Below are 24,240 nucleotides of genomic sequence, written 5' to 3'. Positions count from 1 at the left end.
AGATCATGAGATTATGGCCTGAGCCAAAGTCGCTCAACTTGGGGCACCTGGATGGCTCAGTCAGTTAGGCATCTGACTTTGGCTCAGGTCATGATCTCCCAGTTTGTGGGTTCAAGCCCTGGAGCCTGCTTCAGATTCTGTCTCTCTCTCTCTCTCTTTGCCCCTACCCTTGCTTGTGCTCTCTTTCAAAAATAAATAAACCTTAAACAAAAACAACAAAAAGATCCTCCTCCTGTCTCTCCTTGTAATCTGGCTTCCATCAGATCCCCTTATCTGTCTGTAGTGTCTGGACCCCAATTATAGACACAAGTCAGTTTTTTTTTTTTTTCCCACGGTCTTGGGACACATTCAGATGCCAATCAAGTGTGGCTGTCTAACTTGGGTTCTGAGGGAAGAGGGACGGCACACAGCCAAACTCCACATGGAGGAGTTGCTCGGATCCACTCTTCTTTCCCTCCTCCAGGTTGCACCAGTCTTTACCCTTGTGAAATAGTACTTCCTAGGGAGAGCAGCAGGAAATCTTTCACTTGAAGCCCAATTGTACCCCTCCCAGCTCAGCTCCTAGGGGCCAGTCTTCCCACGCACAGCACCAGACCCAAGGTGTGTGTTCTCTACTGGGAGGGCATGTACTGGGAGCTGTCCCCAAAGAGATTTTTCCATCCCCTCCTTTGAGGCCCAGCTTTTTCTATCAGATTGAGTCCACCAATTTCCCCTGGTCCTGGTATCCCCCCTTTGGCCTCTTCAGAGGCACAGAAGAGTCAAAGCCATGACTCTTGGTTCCCCAATCTAAGAATTAGGGTTAGGATGTGATAATTTCCCCTTCCTTCCTTCCTTCATCAGGGAGCAGTTGGTCCTTCCTTGGAAGGACCTTCCCTTTCTTGTCCTGAAACCTTATCCTGCACCCAGGAAAGGGCATTTATACACAAACTTTGTGTGCGGCAAACAAACACCCCAGCAGGTCTGCAGTTCCATGGGGCAGGGGGTGGGGAGCATTTGGGAATGTTGATTCCAACAGCTTTTGGTATCACATTTTTGAGCTTGAGGTTGGTGTTCATGACTCAGTGCTGCTGGAAGCAGATGCTGGGACCAATTGGGAACCCGGACAACACAGAAGATGTGGGTCCTCAGATCCCCATCCTACCGCCTATTGCTACCTTAAGTTGAGTTTCTCTAAGAAGTTGAGTTTCTGTGAATAGTCCTTAGTGTCTTACTGCTTTCAAAGGTTTCTACACAGGCTGTCAAGGTTTCCTCAGTGTGGCACGGCAGAGCAGGGATGCAATACATGTTTATAGAATGAATGACACTGTACACAATGCCTACATTTTTCTGAGATTGACCTGAGAAAGTGAATTGTTGGTGGATCTTTTTTTTTTTTTTTTTTTTTTCCTGACAGCGTGAGCAGGCAAGCAGGGGCAGAAAGGAAGAAAGCGAGCATCCCAAGCAGGCTCGCGAGGACCCCCACTTTGGCCTTGAACCCACAAACCACGAGATCATGATCTGAGCCAAAATCAACAGATGCTCAACTGACTGAGCCACCCAGGCACCCGTTTTTTAAAATAAGCTCTACACCCAATATTGGGCTTGAACTCACCACCCTGAGATTGAGTAGCGTACTCTACTGACTGAGCCAGCCAGGCAATCCCGTTGGCGGATTTCTAAAGTAAAAGCCTGAGGACCCTGGAGCATTTGTACATTCTAGTAAAATTTTTCTGAGCCTTTGCCTATGTAAGTCATCACTTGTTGCAAGATTAAAAATGTTTAAAGCTGAGTCAGAGACAATTAGCAAAACTCCCCAAAATGTTATTTTATCAGAATAACATAGTATCTTCAGAATATAATCAAACTGCACAGCATCATCATAATCCTGTAGTTCAACTTGATTTTTTTTAGTGAGAGCAGTTCAAAAATTTCTCAAAACTCTTGGCTGGAATTTATTTTAAATTAGTTGCAGGGGACAAAAAAAAACTTCCCTCTGTGTGCAGAATGCAAATAATGTATTCCCAGTATGAAAGCGTCTATAAAAATACTTCTCTAAATATATCCTCCTGGAAATGGTCAAAATGGAGATGCTGGGAGGCCTTTACCACCTCCCCAAGACACAATGACTAGAAATATCTGCCATCATCCTTCCTTCCCTGCTTTGACTTTTTAAGTTTCAATTTTCTATAGATTACAAAAGGCTAGTAGGAAGCTTAAATTTGCCCATGTTCCTTGGCCACAGAGCAAGTCCTCTCCAGATGCCTTCAGACGCCTGCTACCGATGGGCAATCTTCAGGAACAGGAACACCTATTATGAACCAAATGTTTTCTACAACTTCTAAGCGAACCACTAATCTACTGGGAGCAACTTGGCTATCTTGATTCTATGGAGACTCAAATGAAAGAGAATTCTTCCTAAGTCACAGCCTAGCAACAAGGACCCAGAGGACTTCATAAATGTTGGACCCAGGAATCACTGCAACACTTTCTCATGCCAACTTAGATTTTTAATAACTTTATTGCCTTTTTGATTTAAATCATAGAATATATTCATTACAAAACTTGAAAGTCACATAGGCTCAAAAGGAAAATACAGACTATATATATATATATATATATCCACCTTTATTATGAAAGTTTTCAGAGAAAAGTTGGATAGTACAATGAACAACGTATACAGGCTCCACCTAGATTCAATAAATGTTAATTTTATCTTTATTATACATTTTGCTGAGCCATTTAAAAGTTGTTATGAAGCTTCATTTCATTCCTAATATTCCAAGAATAAGGACAGTAGCCTCCATAAGTACATTATTATACCTAAGAAAATAATTCCATTATCACTTTATTCCATTTCCAATTGTCACAAGAATTGTTAAAGTCATTTATTTTGCACTTGAGTTCCAGAATGTCCCACATTCTGTAGTTGTCTCCTAATGTTGTTTGGTTTGTTCCTCTACCCCCTCTATTTCCTGTCAGCTGGAAGTCAGGTCTAGATGGTGGATTAAGTTCAGGTTAACATGGGTTTTTTTGCCTACGTTCTGTTGTATTCTTCATATCATCTCATTACGAAGCACACATCAAGCTGTCCCATTATTGATGCTAGGTTTGAAGACAGGTTTATAGCGGTGACAGATCAGTCCGTTATCAAAGGTTGATTTTTTCGTTTTGCAAATTATCTTTATAGCAACATTTGAGCACTGTGTAAAGATTCTGTTCAACAGCCTTTTGCAAAAGGTTCTGGCATCCATTGATGTCCGCCTGATTGGTTATTTCATGAAGGGGTCAGGCTATTCTATATTAAAACACTGAATCCTCTCATACATGCCAAGTATGCAGATTGATCTTTGAGACAACAGGCTACATAGGTAAACTTGAGTCACCAGACCGTTCCCATTAAGGCTGGAAGATGGTTTGTCAGACTATTTCAGGATAGAGCTGCTGGGGAAAGACCCTTGACGAGCTCTGCGTCTGGCTCCCCAACTGAGAAGACAAACTCACATGGGAAAACCATGAACACAAGGCCAAATCTAGAGTGTCTCCATGCTCCAGGTATGTGGAGGCAGCTTGGATCTGCTTAGTCTACTTGGGCAATACCTCTGTGTTGGACCTGCCTTGCTGACCCTGATTTTATTGAAACAGGTAGAAAAGGGACAGACCCTGCTGGAAAAGGTAGTAACAGAGTTGTAGAGACAAAATGCACTGGTCTCCCAAAACACAAGCGTATCTCTACAGATCAAACTGGTACTCATTGCCATGTACATTAAAATGGAAAAGAACATACATATACAAAATGCTGAAAACACATGGACAGTTGAGTCTAAAGGGGCACTGTGAGGTTTTAGGAATGGAATTTCCAAACTGACCATGATCACCAGTGACCAACCAGTTAACTGAAACATATCTGAGAGGTGGTATTCCAGAATATTTCATTATTGCCTGTTACATAGTTTTGTCATTTTGAGATTTTCTTTTTCCTGGAGGAAAATGGAACATCTTCTAAAAATCTAAAGGTAAAGTGAACCTCACAGACTCCTATAGTTGTAGGTGGGGATTCAGCTTGCTCACTGCTGTACTGAAGGCTGGAAGTCAGTCCATCTTGTGGGCATCAAGCAGCATGCTCCTGAGGGCTGAGTCTTGTTCAACATGATTTTCTGAAGGCTTTGATTACATTCTGAATTTACAAATGATATAAAACAAGGAGTAAGAATTAATAAGCTAGATGGCAGAGTAAGAATTACACAAAGGGGAACAAAACAATGAGCTATCAACTTGAGATTTGAATTGACTGTGGTCAAAACCACCAATGGCCAAGGTACAGAATGGGGGAAAACAGCTTCAGGGGGTTTCTATTATCTGAAAATTCAAGGCACATCTGTGTGAAGAGAGAAGAACCCTAAGGGCCAGGGTACTCTAAGGTCCTGGGCAGAGACATAGGTGCTGATCCATCTAGTGCTGGTCTGGCCACATCTGTATGCTGGAGTTGGGCTCTAAATGGTACACTCAAGAAGGGACTTTGATGAATTGGGGGTTGGAGGGGCAGCCCAGAGAAGACTGCAGAATGGAGAAGACTCTCCCCTGCTCTGGAATCTCAAAGCCAAGGTTCTATGTTACTGGGGCTAGGCAAAGACCACTTAAATGAATTCTCAACAAAAGGCCAGTTGTTTACAATCCAAACTTAAAAAGCAACATTGCCATTAAAAATTTTATTTTAGAAAGTACTCATCTATGGCAAACCGTGGAGGTCATTTTTAACCTTCACATCCATTATGAGTTAGTTTTTTAGAAGGGAAGAATTTTGCATGCCTGCAGTAGTATATAAACCCAATAAGGCAGCAGAAACGTGAACTCTGCAGGCTCGTATAACAAGTATGCAGATGCCATTTATTTGGTCCATAAGTACAGTGTAGTCGTATTTGAGTTCTACAAAACACCAAATATAAATAACCTGAAACTGTAACAATACACAAAAATTGGCTTCTTACACAGACATACCAGGCAGTACAAGCTGAAAACTTGAGTAAATTAACATTGTTTTACATTAAATATACATAGTGCCAGTTAACATTTAAAAACAAGTTTCAATGCATAGCACGTGATACTTCTTTGAATCTGTTTCAGTCAGTTAAGAGTATGAAAATGGTTAGATCTAGGCTAAAAATAATTCTTCTTCTAACCAAAAATAAAGGCATAATATTTATAACCAGGTATCAACTTTACTAAACCACAATATTTTAAAACTGTTAAATGATACCTAAGGGTATTTACATTAAAAAGGCAACATGCATTGTGGTGTTTTATCTCATGACTGGTTATGCACACACTTTGTTCAAAGGGCTTTAAAACTATAATCCTACTTTCAATACAGCATACTGCAATGTTTCTAATTGTTCTAGCAAAATGAATGCTTTCAAAGGGAGCAGAAGCATCTTCAGGTCAACGGTGTCAATTTTTTCCCTTTGGAACAAAGGACATAACAAATAACCTGGTTCTGCCCAGATGACCTACTGCAGTTAAGAGGGTTCTGTTTAGAGGCATTTCTGTTCAATCTAATGCTATGACATCGTCAAGCTCTTCTGTCTGTTCTGTGCGTGACCTCTTTGCACTGATATTCTCTTTCTCATCTAATTTCCTCTTGCGACTTCTCTCTTCTTCACTGATGTCAGCATTATTTGAAGGACCTTCTTCATCTGAATCAACTATGAGCACATCATCTTGCTCTTGTGCTTATTTCAAAAAAAAAAGGAAAAAATGGTTAAAAGTGTGGGCGTTACTAGTGATTCACTAACATTTTATGAAAGTGAAAAGTTAGCATTTCCAATATACATCAAACTTAAGAATAGCTGCCCTTAGGGAACCTTCACTTTATACATTACACATTTCTGTACTGTTTTAATGTTTTCTGTAATGAGCACCTATTTTTGTTTTCTAATCTAAACAAAAAAACTGTAACAAGCATTATGTAACTCAAATTATTATAGCTCCTTGTTTCTATTTCTCCAACAAAAAAGGGGAGGGTGCATATCCTAATACTGGTAGCGGTGGTAATAATAATAATAAAACAACAACAACAACATATACATAGCACTTACAAGGTGCCAGGAACTGTTCTGAGCACTTTGCATATAACAACTCATTTAATCATCACAACAACCCTATAAAGAAGACAATAATATTATCCGTTTTCTAGAAAAGGAAACTGAGGTACAGAGACTGACTTGCCCAAGGCCACACAACAGCAGAAGTCGAGGCCAGGATTCAAACCCACACAGTGGGCTCTATAGTGCATGCTCTTAACCTTACACTACAGTTGGTTTTGTGTACCACCCCCCATCCCACCCCTGCCAAACCAAAGGCAGAGTACCTGCCTATCTTACTCATGGCTAAAGCCTCCCAAACCCCATGGTAATGGATCAATCAATGCATATTTCAAATTATGATTTTTTAAAAATGACCATAGTCCCTTCCTCATAGGAGAATGATAGACTTTTCCATTTCTGGAGGGGAAAAAAGGTCATGAACCCATGGCTCACAGGTGGGCCATGCTCTAGTTAGTCTCAAAGTTCATCTTTAAAATTCTGAGAGGACAGGAGAACCAAGAACAACCATATTCCAAAGAACACCAAAAACTTGGGGTTAAAAAAAAGTTAACTTTAGTTTCCTGACTGAAAAATGAAGAGAGGAGGGTTGCGGGATGTGAGCAGGTAGTAAACATCCAAATCCGAGCACAGTAAATCACCAAGCACTAGCACTGAAAACTCAGGGTAACAGAGTCCCTGATGCACTTTACCAAAGTCATACCGGTTCTCAGGAAACTGTGAAATTCTAAAATTCTATACTTACCAAGCATCTGTTCACTCAACAGAGATGCATTGATTTGCTTCCCCTATTTAGAGGGAAACAAGCATACAAAATCCAAAACTACTACTAAGAATGAACTGTCTTCACACACTAGTAAACTCACCGACACTTCTAGTTTTAAAAGCCCACTAACAAAAAATAGTAGTTCCTATTTTCCATAAGAATTAAAACAACCAATGCCAAACCAATCTACACCTTTAACAATCCTACAGATTTCTTTTTTACGGTAAAATTCGTAAAATACTCATAGTTTGTTTCTATATAATGTCTTGCTTGGTGGGTTAATTAACAAAATGCTGGCTGGCTAGGGCCATGACTCACCAGTGGACGTGGAAGGCTGAGCTCCATCGTCACTGCCATTGGTTATGCTTTTGGCAGCATCTTCAGCCTGTTTGGGCCCCACTTTTTCTGGGGCATCACCAACAACTTCAAATTCAACATCCTTCCCTAGGTCCTCACTGTAAAATAATCGGACACTATAAAACTGGACCCCATGACAAAGGCACACCAGAGAGACACTGTTCCTCAAAGCTCTAAGTGCATTTACTATGTACACACCAAATATACAGATGCTGATTTTCAAAGAGCTAAAATTAAAAATAACACTGCACACAACAAATTTCTGTTGTTAATTCAAAACTCTACTTCAAGTGTTCAATACCATTGCCCCTTCAAATCAGGGAAAAGGTTTTTTAAAATGTTACATAACTTCCACTTCTAGAGCAGAAAACGGAGTCTAAAACTTTGTGGCCCAATGTTGCTCTTAAGGCATTATTTATTTAGCTACCAGGTGAAGAGTCTATACTCTCAACCCTGATCTTGACCAAAGTAATCTGGCGTTTAAGGAACAGGGTTACATGGACTCTGGGTCTCCCCACCATCTTTACTGGCAGTACCCTGATTTTGTAACACATTTGCAAAAACATGTATGAAAGTTTAATGCATGAAAGTCAAACAAAAGACTTACATGTTATGTTATAAGGGGGGAGGGTTCTGTTCCCAAGGAGCTAAAAAATATGATAAAAAAAAAAACAACCCTAATTATGCCTCCTCTTTAGACACCATCTGATATTTCCATTTTACTGTAGATCTACTTTCATTGTTTTTTCTTGTGAACTTGAACACGAGCACACCACGGACATCCAACGGTGTCTAATTGAGACTAGGGATCACACCCTAGCAAAAATTCTCTTTGACTCAATTGTCTAACTTTGTGAAACTAATAACTCACTTACTAATAACTCACATTCAGTCTTCCCTGTCATTTTATGCTTTTTATAAACCAAGTATATAAAATGTGATATTCTCCAAACAACTACACAAACTGTATGTTTGCAAAGAGATGGCAATACTGGCAAAACAATCAGATGCAGGCAGCAACCCTCCATGTTTGTAAGATAATGCCCAAAGTCCTAAGTTGGTGTGCAATTAGGTGTGTCAATGGGCATGCACAAAAGTGCACTTTATTTGACAGGTAAACATACCAAAATGGAAGACTATCTGTATTTTAGCTGTGTTATATACATGCAAATACTGTGTAATGCAAGCACTTTGAAGTTTTTTTATAAAATGGGCAGAACATTAAAAAATAAAAGTGATTCAAACATCTATAATTCTTTTCATTATCTCATTATTAAGATCACAAGTTAAATTTGTGTTTTATGAGGGCAATATTTCTTCCTTTCTTCTAATGAATCTTTAAAATGGTTGAAATTTTTATTTTAGTTCAACTATCAAAATGAACTCATCTCTGATTATAACTATTCAAATGCTTGGATTTCTACCTTTTCTAGGTCTTTCTGATCAGACACCACTGATGATAGTTACCCTTAAACATTTTTTGCCTATTCCTTTTATTTCAGAATTCCCCAAATTCCTCTGTAGGTCAAGCCTCAAAGGAACTGAGTAGCCAACTCAAGCAAATATACCATGTGGTTTCAAGTGAACAGCAGGGCTTAAGGGTAAGAAAACATCTTTTTCTTCACTCTTTAAATATTCAAATACTTTCTTACACTTAAAATATTAATAGTTCCCACCTATGAAGGATGTTGATCAATAAAGTATAGTCCTGAAGGAAATCGTCTGCTTGAAGCCGGCTCCCATTTCTAATTCCAAATTCTGACAGCTTTTTATGATTGTTAGCTAAGAAATTGGAAAGAAATTTAGATACTAAAGTTATATTTCCACAGAGCAGTCACATTAGCTTTAAAAAGGTCAATCCCCCCTCTATAAGCTCAATTGTCATCCCCTCAAATTCGTATGTTGAAGCCCTAACCCTAGGCACCTCAGAATGTGAGAGAGTGGTTTTTTTTAAAAAGGTGATGAAGATATAATGAGGCTGTCAGGCTGGGCATAATCCAACATTTTTCTCAGAAATCAAGGAGAGAGACCTCAAGAGAAAGCAAACCTGTGGATAATTTGATCTTTCGACCTGGAGCCTCCAGAATTATGAGAAAATAAATTTCTGTCACTTAAGTCACTCTGTCTGCATATTTTGGAATGGTGGCCCTAGCAAACTAGTCCACTACAATATTAGACACTTAGAAATTCAGCCCTGAATGAAAGCTCAACTATTAAAACTGTTGCAAAAAAAACCCAAACGGTGAGAAATTCTGACACTCTCCCATTCAAACCAAATTAATCTGGAATCCTGAAGGGGTCGAAGACGACTTTTAGAGTTGTTCAACATATATTCTACTTACAAAGAGATTATCTACAACAACTTCACTTTTCAGCAAATTTTACAGAAACATGAGAAAACTGTTGATTTGAATGGATCTTTCCGTTTTTCAACACAAATTTTCAACATTTCTCAATGACAAGTCAGTGGGGACTCCCAAAAATAATCACTCTATAGTTTTAGTTTCCACATGTCATTTCTGCTTCATGCAGCAAAGTACCTAGCACAGCACCCCCTAACACTCAATAAACCTGATACATGGATTAAAATACTCCCATGAAGAACAATTCCTCCAACCCAACTTTTTAGGTCACCACCTCCTCCTACCTACTGTTGGGTCTTTCTGCCTTAATTATCCTTTCTCCCCTGAATGTTCAGATGCTCCTCTCTCTTAACCTATACAAGCACTCAAGTATCATTTACAAAACTGCTTCCTCACTTTGCTTCCAATTTATACCCTCTCCTCACAACAGAGTGCACTTTATTGAATATTTGCTCCATGAGGGACACGCTATATAGAACCTGTTGACCTATACAGTGCCTGGCACATGCTAAGTAAACTGTATTTTAAATTCTAGTTATCGTTAAATGTATGTAATTTTCTATATAATCTAATAATCTTTTTCTTTGTTGGTTATTATTTAGTTGCTTGTAAGGAAAATGCTTAGAAAGGATCCCCTCCTTGAAACCCAGAAACTAATGATGGTTTCTTTTTGAGAGTAAGTGGGGGAGAGAAGGAGAGAAGAGAAGAGCGGAGAGAGAGGGGGAGAGAGAGAGAGAGAGAGAGAGAGAGAGAGAGAGGAGGGGGAGGGGGGAGAGGGAGGGAGGGAGGGAGGGAGGGAGAGAGAGAGAGAGAGAGAGAGAGAGAGAGAGAGAGAGAATCTTTTTTTTTTTTTTAATGTTTTTACTTTTGAGAGAAAGAGAGAGAGAGCTCAAGCAGGGGAGGGGCACAGAGGAAGGGGGATAGAGGATCCCAAGTGGGCTGTGTGCTGACAGCAGTGAACCCAATGTGGGGCTCCAAGTCGCAAACAGGATCATGACCTGAGCCAAAGTTGGACACCTGAGAGACAGAGAGACGGAGAGGGAGAGAATCTTAAGCAGGCTTCACGCACAGTGTAGAGCCCAAGGCAAAGCTTGATCCCACAACCCTGGGATCATGACCTGAGCTGAAATCAAGAGTCATGTGCCCAACTGACTGAGCCACCCAGGTGCCCCACTACTGACAGTTTCTAATTCTTTTAGGTTTTTTTTTTTTTTTTTTAAGTAAATTCTATATCCAACGTGGGGCTCCAACTCATGACCCCAAGATCGAGATATGCAACACTGACTGAGCCAGCAGGGCGCCCCTACAGATTTCTTATTTTAACTTTTTCATCTATCTGGAATGCCTTTAGAGAATAGTAGCTCCTACCCAGACTTCCATCCTCAAGCCCTTTTACATATTCCCTACTTAACTACAAACTCTTCAGATCCAACATGTTAGAAAGAAAAGTAGTCTACTATGCATCTATCCTGGTCAATTAACATCATCTCCAAAGCCAGAGTCCTGGCGACAGTCCTGTACAAGCCCAACAATGACACTTTTCTTCACCTGGCCGACCCATAAACTCTGACTGCAAATCTCAACTCTGTCATCTGCTTATGCCTCAGTAAACAACCCTCACTACCTTCAGTTTTTTCTCCCTAACTGGCCCCCTGCTTCTTCTTTCACATGCTTAACTCCTCCTCTGCAGACTATGCTAGAAGGTAAATACATTAATACATTCCCTGCTTATAAATCCTGGTGGGAGGAGGTCACTGGGGGAGGACTACAAATACATGTCACATGTATGCCACACGAAGCCCTCCAGCTGTGCCACCACCACCAACCCCACAGCACCCTACTTTCCAGTGAAACAAATTAACTGGACGTTCTGAAAGCCTTTTACGTTGTTTCACAAGCTCATGCGTTTTATAGCAGCTGCTGATTCTGCCCAAATGTAGACATTCCCTTCTCTGCCAGGGGGCCTTTACTTCTTTAAGAACTGGCCCAGGAGTCCTTTCTCCTGTGACCCTTCCCCTTCACAAGGCTTCCGACCTTGTATGCTCTCTTCCTACAGTTATTTCTTAGGTTGTAGTAAATCCACTTGTTGACCATCTTTCCTCTCCTTCCAGGCTTTAAAGTACTTCAAGACAGGGACCACTGCCTTATTCATTCTCGAATTATAAACAGAGGACTATACCTGTAACACAGGGCCCTAAATGTATTTGAATAAATCCCACCCTTAGTACTCAGTAGCACATGTATGCTGCTACATGTGCTACTGAGAAGGACCAGTTTTTTTGTTTTTAATTTTTTTTTTTCAACGTTTTTATTTATTTTGGGGACAGAGAGAGACAGAGCATGAACGGGGAGGGGCAGAGAGAGAGGGAGACACAGAATCGGAAACAGGCTCCAGGCTCCGAGCCATCAGCCCAGAGCCTGACGCGGGGCTCGAACTCACGGACCGCGAGATCGTGACCTGGCTGAAGTCGGACGCTTAACCGACTGTGCCACCCAGGCGCCCCGAGAAGGACCAGTTTTAAGCCATTGAGATTCTTGACCAGTTTCCATTTTTAAAGCTCAAGCATTTGAAAGAGCTGGCCAGAACCAAGGGAGAGTGTATCGTCATGGACAAACTTTCTATGTGCATATGAAGACAGCTAGCTAAAATGGGGCTTAAACATTCAACTGGATTCTTAAAACAGACTACTACCTAGCCAAAACAGGGTCTTGAATTACTCAGGACCTAATATCTCAAGCAATTTCTTGACTAGAAACTACAGCCAAGAGGAATCCTGACACTAAGTTTTAATTTAAAGGCTTGACATTTGAATAATCCTATCAGGATCTGACAAAGTGTCCTGAATAAATGACCAATGAACAAATGTGTGAATAAATACATCTTATTTTGGGAAAACAGTGCCCAAAGTAATGGTACCATGACAAAATTGGGGATGTGGAGAAATCAACTAAAATGGCAGCGCAAAGAGATGAGCTGCCAAAGTGACTGAAGAGGTGTGGGAACATCTAAGTACACGAAGATTGACTAGCACAGTCTGAAGGGAGCACAACCATAACCAATTCTAAGAAAGCTTAAACAGAACCAAATGCATTGTACTTTATACAACAAATGCATTAACAAAAGGGATGACAACCTGCCTGAACTTTTGAAAAGGAAAGCCTAGAAAGCCTGGAAAGCCAAAGGTGGGCAATGATTTTCAGTACTACTTTCTGCTCTATGGCAGGCTATCAAGGCTTCTCTGCTCTTTGACAAAACACCTAATAGCCTTGGGGTGCCTAGGTGGCTCCGTCAGTTAAGTGTCTGACTCCTGATTTCCACTCAGGTCACGATCTCACGGTTGTGATCGAGCCCTGTGTGGGCTCTGAGCTGGGTGTGGAGCCTGCTCAAGATTCTCTCTTGCCCTCTCCCTATGTACCTCCCATCCCATCCAAATGCGCACTCTCTCTCAAAACAAACAAAACTCCTTAATAGCCTTAAATTATCCTAACGGCCAAGGCAATGTTCCCATTACTAATTTAGCTTCAAGGATCCAGGCAAGGATAGTCCTTGTTAGTGGACTAGAGCATTATGGTCACTGTAAACATAACTGTGCACTGGGTTCTTGAGAAACAGTCCCTGAGACACCCTGACAATATGGAAGTCCCCACACCTGGAACTGTGGTGATCCCAGCAAGACAGTGCCACCTAGGGAGTGCACTTTCGTGACCAAACATTGCCCCTTTCAGCTGTGATACCGAGCAATATGCACAATGAACAGACTCATGTTACTTCTTCATGTATACAGTTTCTACCCAAATGAGGAGAGTGAATAAATGCAACGTGTAATACCTTCTGTCTCTCCCTCTTCTGAAGATATTAGGATTGTTCCTTTCCCATCTTCAATTTGGACATCTGGTGCTACCATAGCAAATTTTTCTTTCACGATCTAAAAGACAAAAAAATTTAACATATTAATATATGTAGTTAAAGACCATAAAAAAAGAAAAAGAAAAAACAGACATTTTCCCCCCATACTTTCCCGTTCCATTGGAAATGGAAAGGGGGCAAGTTGTTCTTTAGGACACCCAGGACATGCAGAAAGCACTGGAAATTCACCCAATTACTCCATGCCCATGCTGTCCACCTTGTACTCCCATGTTTGACCACTGAGAACATTCAGATAAAACTTCCTCCAAATGGGAGATTGCAAACTCCTGATTGGCTCTTGGTATTCCCTACAGATTAGATACTGAGCTAGACATTTAACACATTTCATCTTAGTCTCTAAGCCAGTCCTGTAGTGGAAGATGTTCTATAGATGGAAAATTTATAAGACGGATTCTTGGATTAGTCTTCCTCTTCCCAAGTGCCATCTCTCTTTAAATTTCAAGATGGATAGGGGCGCCTGGGTGGCTCAGTCAGTTAATCGTCCAACTTCAGCTCAGGTCATGACCTCGCAGTTTGTGGGTTTGAGCCCTGCGTGGGGCTCTGTGCTGACAGCTCAGAGTCTGGAGCCTGCTTTGGATTCTGTGTCTCCCTCTCTCTCTGCCCCTCCGCCACTCATGCTCTGTCTCTCTCTCTCTCTCAAAAATAAACACAAAAAAAAAAAATTAAAAAAAAAAAAAATTTCGAGATGGATAAAGAGTGATAACAATCTGTGAAATACTAGCTGCTTTTAGAAATGACAGGGGAAGGGCGCCTGGGTGGCTCAGTTAATGTCCAACTCCTGATTTCAGCTCAGGTCATGATCTCACTGTTCACTGACAGTGTGGAGTCTGCTTGGAATTCTCTCTCTCCCTCCCCAACTCGCTCATGCTCTCTCAAAAGAAATAAATAAACATTTTTTAAAAATAACAGGGGAATTCTCTAAAGGTCATATTACCCCCAAAAATAGTAGACTTGCCTTTAAGCTCAAGAATGAGTACATACCAACTACAATTATTTCCTAAGGAACCGGGTGGGGCAATCAGCCTCTGCTGGCCAGTATACCAAATCCTGCTGCTTCTCCATCAAAACGTAAGCTCAAATCAATCTGCCCTATGTAATCAATTCTGGGAGAAAGGCTTTTCCCTCTCAAGCAGCCTGGGCCGCAAAGGTCTATGCCCCCTATGTTGGGTAAATATGAAACATGATGATGAACGTTATCAGAAAGCAATCTGAAGTGATCCCCAAAGTAGGAAGTAGCATCCATTCAGGCCATTTTGGAAATCTTCCCAAACACAGAGAAACTAACCTAACCAATTTAGGAAGAACCTAAGGACCACACCACACACTAAACTTCCATTTCCCTCACTCCACAGCGCCACTGGTATATCCAGATGCACAAATGCTGCATTTCCTAAGACGCCAACTTAACACACCAAAATCACGACCCTTACTAGACCATTTAAGGATACCATCTGTCAGAAAACACAATTCACACACTATCTGCTAACAGTGTCTCTTGCTTGCCAAGAAACTGTGTCACCTCTGTACAACCTGTGGTGCATATTCCATCCAAATTCATCTATTCCTTTCTGGGATGTGAGGCACATATTCTGGAACCACAGACCAAAAACGTAGTAGGAACCCAGACAGTAAAGCAACCTAGAATATCAGAGCAATGCACTTTAGCAGTCAGAGCCTTTCACAGTAATTATGTGGTTTAGTTTGTTATCATGTTAAACTATACCGCAAAAGGGAGCCTACGTTTTCTTTTTTTTTAGGAAAGGAAAACGAACCTTGTGGAAGATTACCAGCCTGTACACTTACCTTATCCTGTAATGTGAGAACAGTCACTTTGTGTACATTCAGCCGAACAGTCACCTCTGGCTTGCTGGCACATACATAACAGTTAGGGTTAGGAGGATCCAGTGCACAAGGCACAAGAAGCTTCTTTCTTGGGTTTGGTTGTTTGTTCAAAAAAATCTTTGAAGAAAAAATACAGGCAGAAACCAGAAATCTTATGCTTTTATATACCATATAATTTGAAGCCTACAGTCTTCTTTACTGCACGGTCAATAAAAGATGACTTAAATAGGGGCACTTGCGTGGCTTCCTTAAGCATCTGACTCTTGATCTCGGCTCAGGTCATCATCTCATGGTTTCTGAGTTCGAGCTCCGCATTGAGCTCTGCACTAACAGGAGAGTCTGCTTGGGACTGATTCATTCATTCTCATTCTCCCTCTTTCTCTCTCTCCCCCCCTGCTCCGCATGCTCTCTCTCAAATAAACTTTAAAAATGACTTAAATCTTCCCTTCTAGATGGCAGAAAACATAAAGAAAATCATGGCCTTTTTAAGAGACTGATCTTCTTTCAACTTTCTTTAACAGTTAGTGACCATGTGAAAGGCTGTGTTTACTGAAAAGAAATCTTGAAGACTCTATAAACTATTCTGCAAACTAACTTAACGAATTAAGGGCCTAACTGTATTCATCTCTGATATCATTAAATCAATTTTGGGGTATCTTCCTAGTGGTTATTCTTACCAATTTTAAGCCAACCTCCCAATAATAAATACCAATATGCTAATTTCTCCGAATAATGGTAACACTTTCACAGATGCATGGAACCAATGTGCTGTTTTTCTTTTCAAGTTGTCTTTGACGACTACAACATTAACGTTTATATAAAGAAGAGAAAAAGTGATGTACTTCAGGCAATATTAGCACCTATTTACGATTTCCCAAGCATACAAACAAAAAATAAAAGCCAATGAAAAATTTAAAAATTGCAATGGATAAAAAACTTGCACTGAAATTTAAAAAGGTTCCAACTAAGGGACGCCTAGGTGTCTCAGTTGGTTAAACATCTGACTCTTGACCTCAGCTCATGATCTCCTGGTTCCTGGAATCCAGTTCTGCTTGGGCTCTGTGCTGACAGTGTGGAGCCTACTTGAGATGCTCTCTCCCCTTCCCCTGCTCATGCACACAAGCACGCTCTCTTTATCTTAAAAAAACAAAAAAAGGTCCCAAACTTAACGTCATTATTACTTTACTACAAAGTTCAGCAAACACTAGCAAGATCAATACAAACAAAGGTCAAAAGAACACTAGAAGTAAATACACAAATTTCTCACTTTGTGATGACCATGTTAAGTGTGGCCACCTGCTAAGATGAATTTTAAAGTGGAACCTCAGATTCCCCAAGCTTGAAGTAAATCCTGGGGTGCCCAGCTGGCTCAGTTGGAAGAATATGCGACTCATGGGGTGCATGGGTGGCTCAGTCAGTTAAGTGTCTAACTTTGGCTCAGGTCATGATCTCATGGTTTGAGTTCGAGCCCCATGTTGGGCTGTGCTGACAGCTCAGAGCCTGGAGCCTGCCTCGGATTCTGTGTCTCCCCCTCTCTGTGCCCCTCCCATGCTCATGCCCTCTTATCTCTCAATAATAAATGTTAAAAAAAAAAATTAAAAAAAAAAAAAGCATGTGACTCTTCATCTTGGGGTTGTGAGTTCAAGACCCATGATGGGTGTAGAGATTACTTTTTTTAAAAAAAGAAGAAAAACCAAATCCTGTGAGAGGCAATCAAGTGCTGGGAGGAGGGCTCCTGTAGCAACAGTATTGCTAGAAGTTAGTCATTGTATTGGCAAGGTCAGAGGCAGGGTTCAATGGGGAAAACAGATTTGTTTGATCTAAGCTTCACTAGGAAGATAACTGTATGAAGGGAAGTCGACAGTAACGGAAGCAACTGCTAACCCTGTTGATGCCCAGGCTAATACTATTAATTCACCTTAAAATTCACTTATAAATGTGAACCAAAAAACCCAGACATAAACATCATTAACCCAAGAGGGAAAAAGCTGAATAAAAAGAAATGAGAAGGATGTTATAGGAACGAGTGGATATTTTAAATAAATTCAACAATTAATATTGTTTGTGAGCTCAAAGGGATGCATACTGTAGCCACAGGACAAACTCAGGCTGCTAGAAGGTAGAAATCAAAAATGAAGTTCTTAGCGGCACCTGCGTGGCTCAGTCGGCTATGCATCTGACTCTGGCTGAGGTCATGATCTCACAGTTTGTGGGTTTGAGCCCTGTGTCGGACTCTGTGCTGACAGCTGGAAGCCTGGAGCTTGCTTCAGACTCTGTGTCTCCCTCTCTCTCTCTGCCCCTCCCCCACTTGTGCTCGGTCTCTCAAAAATAAATAAAATGTAAAAAAAAAAAAAAAAAAAAAAAAAAAAAATCTAGTTCTTAGAAATTAAAATTTTGACAGTTAAGAAAAAGAATTAAACCAAATCAAGGTAGCAGACTGGCAATGATTCCACACCCATTCACCCCGAAACTACATGTTAACAATAAAAAATATTTTAAGAGTAAATCAATAATAGCACTGAAAAGTATGAGTACCACTGCAGAGTAGGTAGTTTTTTAGAAATTCCTAAAAACTGGGACATCCAACTTGATTTCAGCTAAGTTCATGATCTCGCAGTCTGTGAGTTCGAGCCCCACATCTGGCTCCACACGAACAGCACGGAGTCTGAGATTCTCTCTTTCCCTCTCTTTCTGCCCGTCCCCTGCTTGCACTCTCTCTCCCCCAAAATAAACATTAAAAAATATATATGCATATATGTATTTCAAAATTCCTAAAAATAAATTGGTCTTTTCATGTCAACATTATAGTAAAAAGGCGAACATAAATGAGCAAAAATATGCGCTAGAAGTATTTTCAGGAAGTTTTTTAAATTGCTAAGCTGTTAAGAATGCAAATCATCTTCAGGCAAACTCAAAGTGAAAGCAGGAATCCAAAGAGAATGTCCAAGTGGCTTTGGTTTTAAAAGATAAATCTAGGAGCGCCTGGGTAGCTCAGTCGGTTGAGTGTCTGACTTCGACTCAGGTCATGATCTTGCTGTCCTTGAGTTTGAGCCCCGCGTCGGGTTCTGTGCTGACAGCTCAGAGCCTAGAGCCTGTTTCAGATTCTGTGTCTCCCCCTCTCTCTGCCCCTCCCCCACTCATGCTTTGTGTCTCTCTCTGCAAAAATATATAAACTTTAAAAAAAAGAAAAAATTAGAAGATAAATCTAGTCCATCCCTCGTGCATGCAGAACTCTCTAACAGAAACTCCCATAGAGCAAGGACCTGGAAGAGGAGGCAAGTGAAGAAGAGGAGGAAAATATCTTTCCCACAAAAACAGCAAGACAGATGATTGTGACCTCGGTGCTTAGGGGAGCAGGGAAATATCTTCCTTCATGTTTCATTACAGTAGGACAGGGCTCATGCAGACTTGCAACTTGGATTAGAGGAGCTGAAAAACTAAAGCCCAAAATTTAAAAGTAGTACTGGACTGGTAGGATGCCAGGCACCCAGATATAAACAAACACAAATCCTCTTTGAAGTACACCTTCAATAAGTCCTTAAGAATTGTCAGACAGTTTTAACTAAGTTGATTAAAAAAAAACAAAAAAACCCCACAAATCATATACCACACAGGCCAAAAAAATACTATGATATCTAGCAGAAAGGACAGTACATACATCCATAAAAACTTTAGACGTTATCAAAGAACATAAAATAGGTTTAAAACAGAAAAGGAGATTGAAAAACATGAAGAAAACAAAAACATGAATGAAGGAGAGAACTAGAAAATGACAAAACAAAATTGAAAAACCATACAGAACTCTTAAAATTGAAAAAACTTTATAAGGAACCATACAATGAGTCTCAGAATTCAGTAAAACTCTGGAAACTGTTACAAGCAAACTAGCTTATAAAATAAGAGAAGCAACTATATTTTCCTTTTTACTGTAACTTCCAGGAAGCTTAAAAATGAGCTCATAAGGTTACTACTGGAACAATGTTTTTTCCACTGCTTTAATCAATTTTATTGTTTTAATTTTTTAGGTGCTCTGTTTAATGTGCTTTTTAGAGTTACTTTCTTTCCCCTAAAATATAGACTACTATTAAAAAGAGGGCGGACTTGGGGCGCCTGGGTGACTCAGTCGGTTAAGCGTCCAACTTCGGCTCAGGTCACGATCTCATGGTCCGTGAGTTCGAGCCCCGCGTCAGGCTCTGTGCTGACAGCTCAGAGCCTGAAGCCTGCTTCAGATTCTGTGTGTCCCCCTCTCTCTCTGCTCCTCCCCTGTTCATGCTGTCTCTGTTTCAAAAATAAATAAATATTAAAAAAAAAAAAAAAAGAGGGTGGACAGGGGTGCCTGGCTGGCTAAGTTGGTAGAGCATGAGACTTTGGATCTTGGAGTTGGGAGGTCAAGCCCCACATTGGATGTAGAGATTACTTGTGAAAGAAACAAAGAAAGAGAGAAAGAAAGAGAGGAAGGAAGGAAGGAAGGAAGGAAGGAAGGAAGAAAGAAAGAAAGAAAGAAAGAAAGAGAAATACTCACTGTTCTACACTGGTCTATTTTTCCTGATAAAATCTTCAATCCTTCCAACACTATTAACCCAGCAATCACTGCATTAGTAGTAGCGATAGCAGGAATAATGTTCCCTGCCATTGCTGAAAAACAAAGATGAGTATGTTTAACTGTTAGAAAAGAATAACTTAGAATTTTAAGTGATACAAGTGAACTACAAAACAACTTACATTTTATATCAAATCTGCTCTTCATATTCATACTGAAAATATGCATCCTGAGGTTTGCAGCAGAGGTGACAAAATCCATTGCAGATGGATCATCCTGCCAATAATTGAAACAATTTAACAAGCCTTCCCACAGATTTACTAATTTAGTTAGTATCACCTTCAAAATAGTACTCTCACATGTGTGTAACAACCATCGTCAACTAGAACAAGGGATGGCCTTGCAGGACAGGCCAGTCCCATAAAGCCTTATAGTAGCATGGAGAATGGATGAATTGGGGGCAGGGTCTCATTATCAACTCCTTGGATCCAGGGATGTAGCCTGACAAGACTGCCAAGGGAAGCCTGGGTAGCTCAGTGGGCTAAGAGTCCAAGTCTTGATTTTGGCTCAGGTCATGATCTCCCAGTTCACGAGTAGGCTCACAATTAGTGCAGAGCCTGCTTGGGATTCTCTGTCCCTACGACTGCTCACTGGCTCTCTTTCTCTCTCAATAAAATAAACATTTAAAAAGAAAAGAATGCCAAAGGGCGCCTGGGTGGCTCAGTCGGTTAAGCGTCCAACTTCAGCTCAGGTCATTACCTCACAGTTCGTGAGTTCAAGCCCTGCATGGTTTCTGTGCTGACAGCTCAGAGCCTGGAGCCTGCTTTGGATTCTGAGTCTCCCTGTCTCTCTGCCCCTCCTCCACCCATGCTCTCTCTCTCTCAAAAATAAATAAATGTGAAAGAAAGAAAGAAAGAAAGAAAGAAAGAAAGAAAGAAAGAAAGAAAGAAGAAAAGAAAAAAGAAAAGAAAAGAAAGCCAAGACCCACCAGGCCTCTAGGAACTCAGTCCCACTTAAACGAGTGAAGTGGAGACTGAGTGTATAGAGCAGAACACCAATTCCACTCACTGACGATGGCAACACTTTCCCAGGTGCATCAGTCAGTAATGGAAGTTGTCTGACAATACAGACTCCAGGCAAAGAGATAAAGGTTTTTCATAGGAAACAATTTCACTAAAAACTCAAACATCTGGACTACACCTTTTGGTTTTCCCTCTCCAAATTCTTCATAAAATACCAGTCTCCTGTATTTGCTGTTTCTTTTCACATATGGCAATACAACAAAAGTTTCCCTTTGACAGTTTATCTTCTTTCTGAGATTGTATCTTGGTCTCTTAAGATTTCAGCAAAGTTTTCTGCTTCACTGAGAACATACTATCCTAGCCTATAATTCAAAAGCACTAAAGTGGAGAAGAGAAAGCACTGAGACAAAGCACTGAGAGGATGGGAGTTCTCTACATACTCACTGGCTGGCTGGCTCACCTCAGGCAAATGAAATTCCTTAACTATCAGGGAATATTATAGAAATATTTCAGAAGGTTGTAATGAGGATTAAGTGTGAATATTCAACAGTACCCAACACAGTGTACAGCTACTTCCCTAGGCAATTGGTTCATCATACCCATTAGATGTAGATTTTAATCAGAGGGTAACAACTACCAGTTTCATGGTTTCATTATCTAGCCCTGTGTACAGATGAAAACTACCCAAATCACTCTAACAGTAATAATGCAAATATATATTTAATAATTAATCTTTATATGACATAAACCCAAAAGAATGTTTTCAAGAATCCCAAAAACATAAACTTACTAGCTTCAGTTTACATGTCTAATTCAACCAAAGTTTCAAACTTTGCACAGAATTATCAGCTTAGTAAAACTGACCAAACTTTTGCCCTTACTTTACAACTCAGGGCAAATCTCTACCATCATAGAAACGTATTACCATTATCACAGATAAATCACTGGTAGACATAGAAAACACTGATTAACAATTAAAATAAATTCATCAAATTTCAAAATATGACATCTAACCACAAACTGCTATTAAATATTATTTTAACTTATAAGAATCTGTATTTAGAGGTCTCAGACCTTTAACTATTTCAACAGAAAGCCTATTTTATTACTTTCAAGGTTAAATTAGGCCCATGAGCTATTGTCTCCAAAAGAATTTTATGACTTCTATTAACATATCTGCATTTACAAAAGAAATTTTTTTAAGCTGGTGAAACATTTTACTCCAGTCAATTCACATTATTTCTCCAGTCAACATAATTATAAACCACAAACCCATTATCAGAATCAAGTTTTATGATATTACTTGAATTCACGTACAGAAAATTCATAGTTCAGTGTAGTAATTAGAGATGAAAACATCCAATCAATATCAGTATTATGTTCTCAAATTCTGGTGGGATAAATGATATCCAAAAATTTACTAGTTTCTGGTTACAGTTCAAGAACTAAAATAAGCACGTGATACAGAATTGCCACGTATTTTCAAAACTAACCTTGTCCCATATGAGCTCAGCTCCATCCCCCTTTTCTGCTAAATTAACTCTCAAAGTCTCAATGCTCTTTGAAAACAGACGTGCATAGCTCTTTACATCTAGAACCTGCTGGTCTTTCAGACCTAACTGGGGTTCATTTTGTTGATCTGATGCATTGGTTTCTTCTCCTAAGGGAAAAAAATATTAGAAATTTCACTATTAAACATCATGTGTTTGTTTTACTTAACAATTTAATTAATGCCTGACCAATGAGAAAATCAATATGAAACAAATTCCATTAAAATAATTATCAGGATGCTACAAAGATCTGTACAAAAAAACAAAGTGCTAATACCGAAATGGGAAAGCTGCAAGATGGTCTCAGAACTTCATTGGGTTATTGGGGAATTCAAAGATATGTCTAGCACACAGCACTCAGTAAGTGGAAGCTATCAGAACCATATTTGAATTTAATCTGTAAAGTCAAATATTCATTACTGTGGAGAACTGCTTAAAACTGACACGCCAAATCTCCTGGGACTCTCTAAGTTTGTGTGCTGACCACTGCTGTATAATATAATTCAGGTAAGACAAGATACAATGTGTGGAAGAGGCGGTAGAATAAGGAAGTAGCCACTACTACAATAGTTTTTTTTCACATTTAAAATTACAAATGCATTAGGGGTGCCTGGGTGGCTCAATCGGTTAAGCTTTTGACTTCAGCTCAGGTCATGATCTCACAGTCTGTAAGTTCGAGCCCTGCATCGGGCTCTGTGCTGACAGCTCAGAGCCCGGAGCCTGCTTCAGATTCTGTGTCTCCCTCTCTCTCTGCCCCTCCCCTGTTCATGCTCTGTTTCTCTGTCTCAAAAATAAATAAACATTAAAAAAATTTTTTTGTAAATTACAAATACACTAAATCTTTAAGAGATACACAAAGGTACAAAGATGTATGCGCATGTATACTTAGCACAACACTTTATTTCGGGGAAAATACAAAACAAAGGTTAACCAAGGGGCACTACTTAAATAATACTGACTGGAAAGAGCAAGTACGAATATATGAATAGTATGATTCAACTTACGTAAAGTATGTACAAAAGTCCTCTTTGTTTCTGTGCACTGGGCTGAACTACAAAGACATTCCCTAAATGTTAATAATGGCTATTTCCCTAGGTGATAAGATTTCCAGTGATCTCCCTTCATCATATGTTTCTAAACTGTTAGAATTTCTTACGATGAAATTCAAGGTATTTAAAGATTTCAGGTAAGAGAATTACCAATTTCGGTATCCCAGAGACTAAAATGTATTTCTTTTTTAAGTTTATTTATTTAAGTAATCTCTCCACCTAACATGGGGCTTACACTCACAGTCCTGAGAGGTCAAGAGCCACATGCTTTTCCGACTGAGCCAGATAGGCGCCTCATAAAAGTCTTTACCTTGACTTTGTACTTCAGCCCAGTCCAACGGAACTGGAGGTTTCCTTTTCCGCCACAGTTTGTCCATTGTCAACAGATACCGGATATCATCTTTAAAAAGCTTAAAAATAAAACAAAATAAAATAAAATCTCCTAAATCCTACAGCCCCTATGCTGATAAAATATAGCAATATCATTGTTGATTACAAATATTACACCATAGAATATTCTGATTTAAGGTCATGCTCTATACTAACAGATCAACAATTTCCAAAAGATAAAAAAACCCACAAAACTTAAACCTTGTATAGAAAGAAATTTTTACACAGAACCTCGCTTTTGAAATAGTAAAAGCAGAAATTCTGAGGAAAACAGAGAAAGGGAACTCTGAACACTGCTCACTGCACCTGTCACCTCCCCTAGGCACACCTAAAGCCCCAAAGATCAATCAGAAGCA

The 24,240-nt window shown here is 39.9% G+C and overlaps 1 protein-coding gene across 3 annotated transcripts in view; it reads right to left on the bottom strand.

Moving 5' to 3' along the window:
- Positions 1–2,478: 2,478 nt before the first annotated feature.
- The window catches only part of UBA2 (ubiquitin like modifier activating enzyme 2), a 40,861-nt gene continuing 19,099 nt past the window's right edge, over positions 2,479–24,240 (bottom strand). The window contains exons 9-18 of one of the 3 annotated variants that reach the window (XM_047835605.1): positions 23,805–23,904; positions 22,389–22,555; positions 20,056–20,149; positions 19,856–19,968; positions 15,295–15,450; positions 13,393–13,489; positions 8,877–8,982; positions 7,162–7,298; positions 5,488–5,705; positions 2,479–4,153 (exon numbers count right to left, since the gene is read on the bottom strand). In XM_047835605.1, coding sequence (XP_047691561.1) covers positions 5,524–5,705; positions 7,162–7,298; positions 8,877–8,982; positions 13,393–13,489; positions 15,295–15,450; positions 19,856–19,968; positions 20,056–20,149; positions 22,389–22,555; positions 23,805–23,904 — 1,152 coding nt within the window. In that variant the 3' untranslated portion in view covers positions 2,479–4,153; positions 5,488–5,523. Of the gene's footprint in view, positions 5,706–7,161; positions 7,299–8,876; positions 8,983–13,392; positions 13,490–15,294; positions 15,451–19,855; positions 19,969–20,055; positions 20,150–22,388; positions 22,556–23,804; positions 23,905–24,240 lie in introns of all 3 variants that reach the window. The other 2 variants (XM_047835604.1, XM_047835607.1) reach the window with 2 other exon arrangements.

This window comes from Prionailurus viverrinus, chromosome E2, assembly GCF_022837055.1.
Source record: "Prionailurus viverrinus isolate Anna chromosome E2, UM_Priviv_1.0, whole genome shotgun sequence".
In the NCBI taxonomy this organism is placed as follows: domain Eukaryota; kingdom Metazoa; phylum Chordata; class Mammalia; order Carnivora; family Felidae; genus Prionailurus; species Prionailurus viverrinus.
The sequence above is the reverse complement of the archived record's forward strand: the minus strand, read 5'-3'. Positions and strand labels throughout refer to the sequence as shown.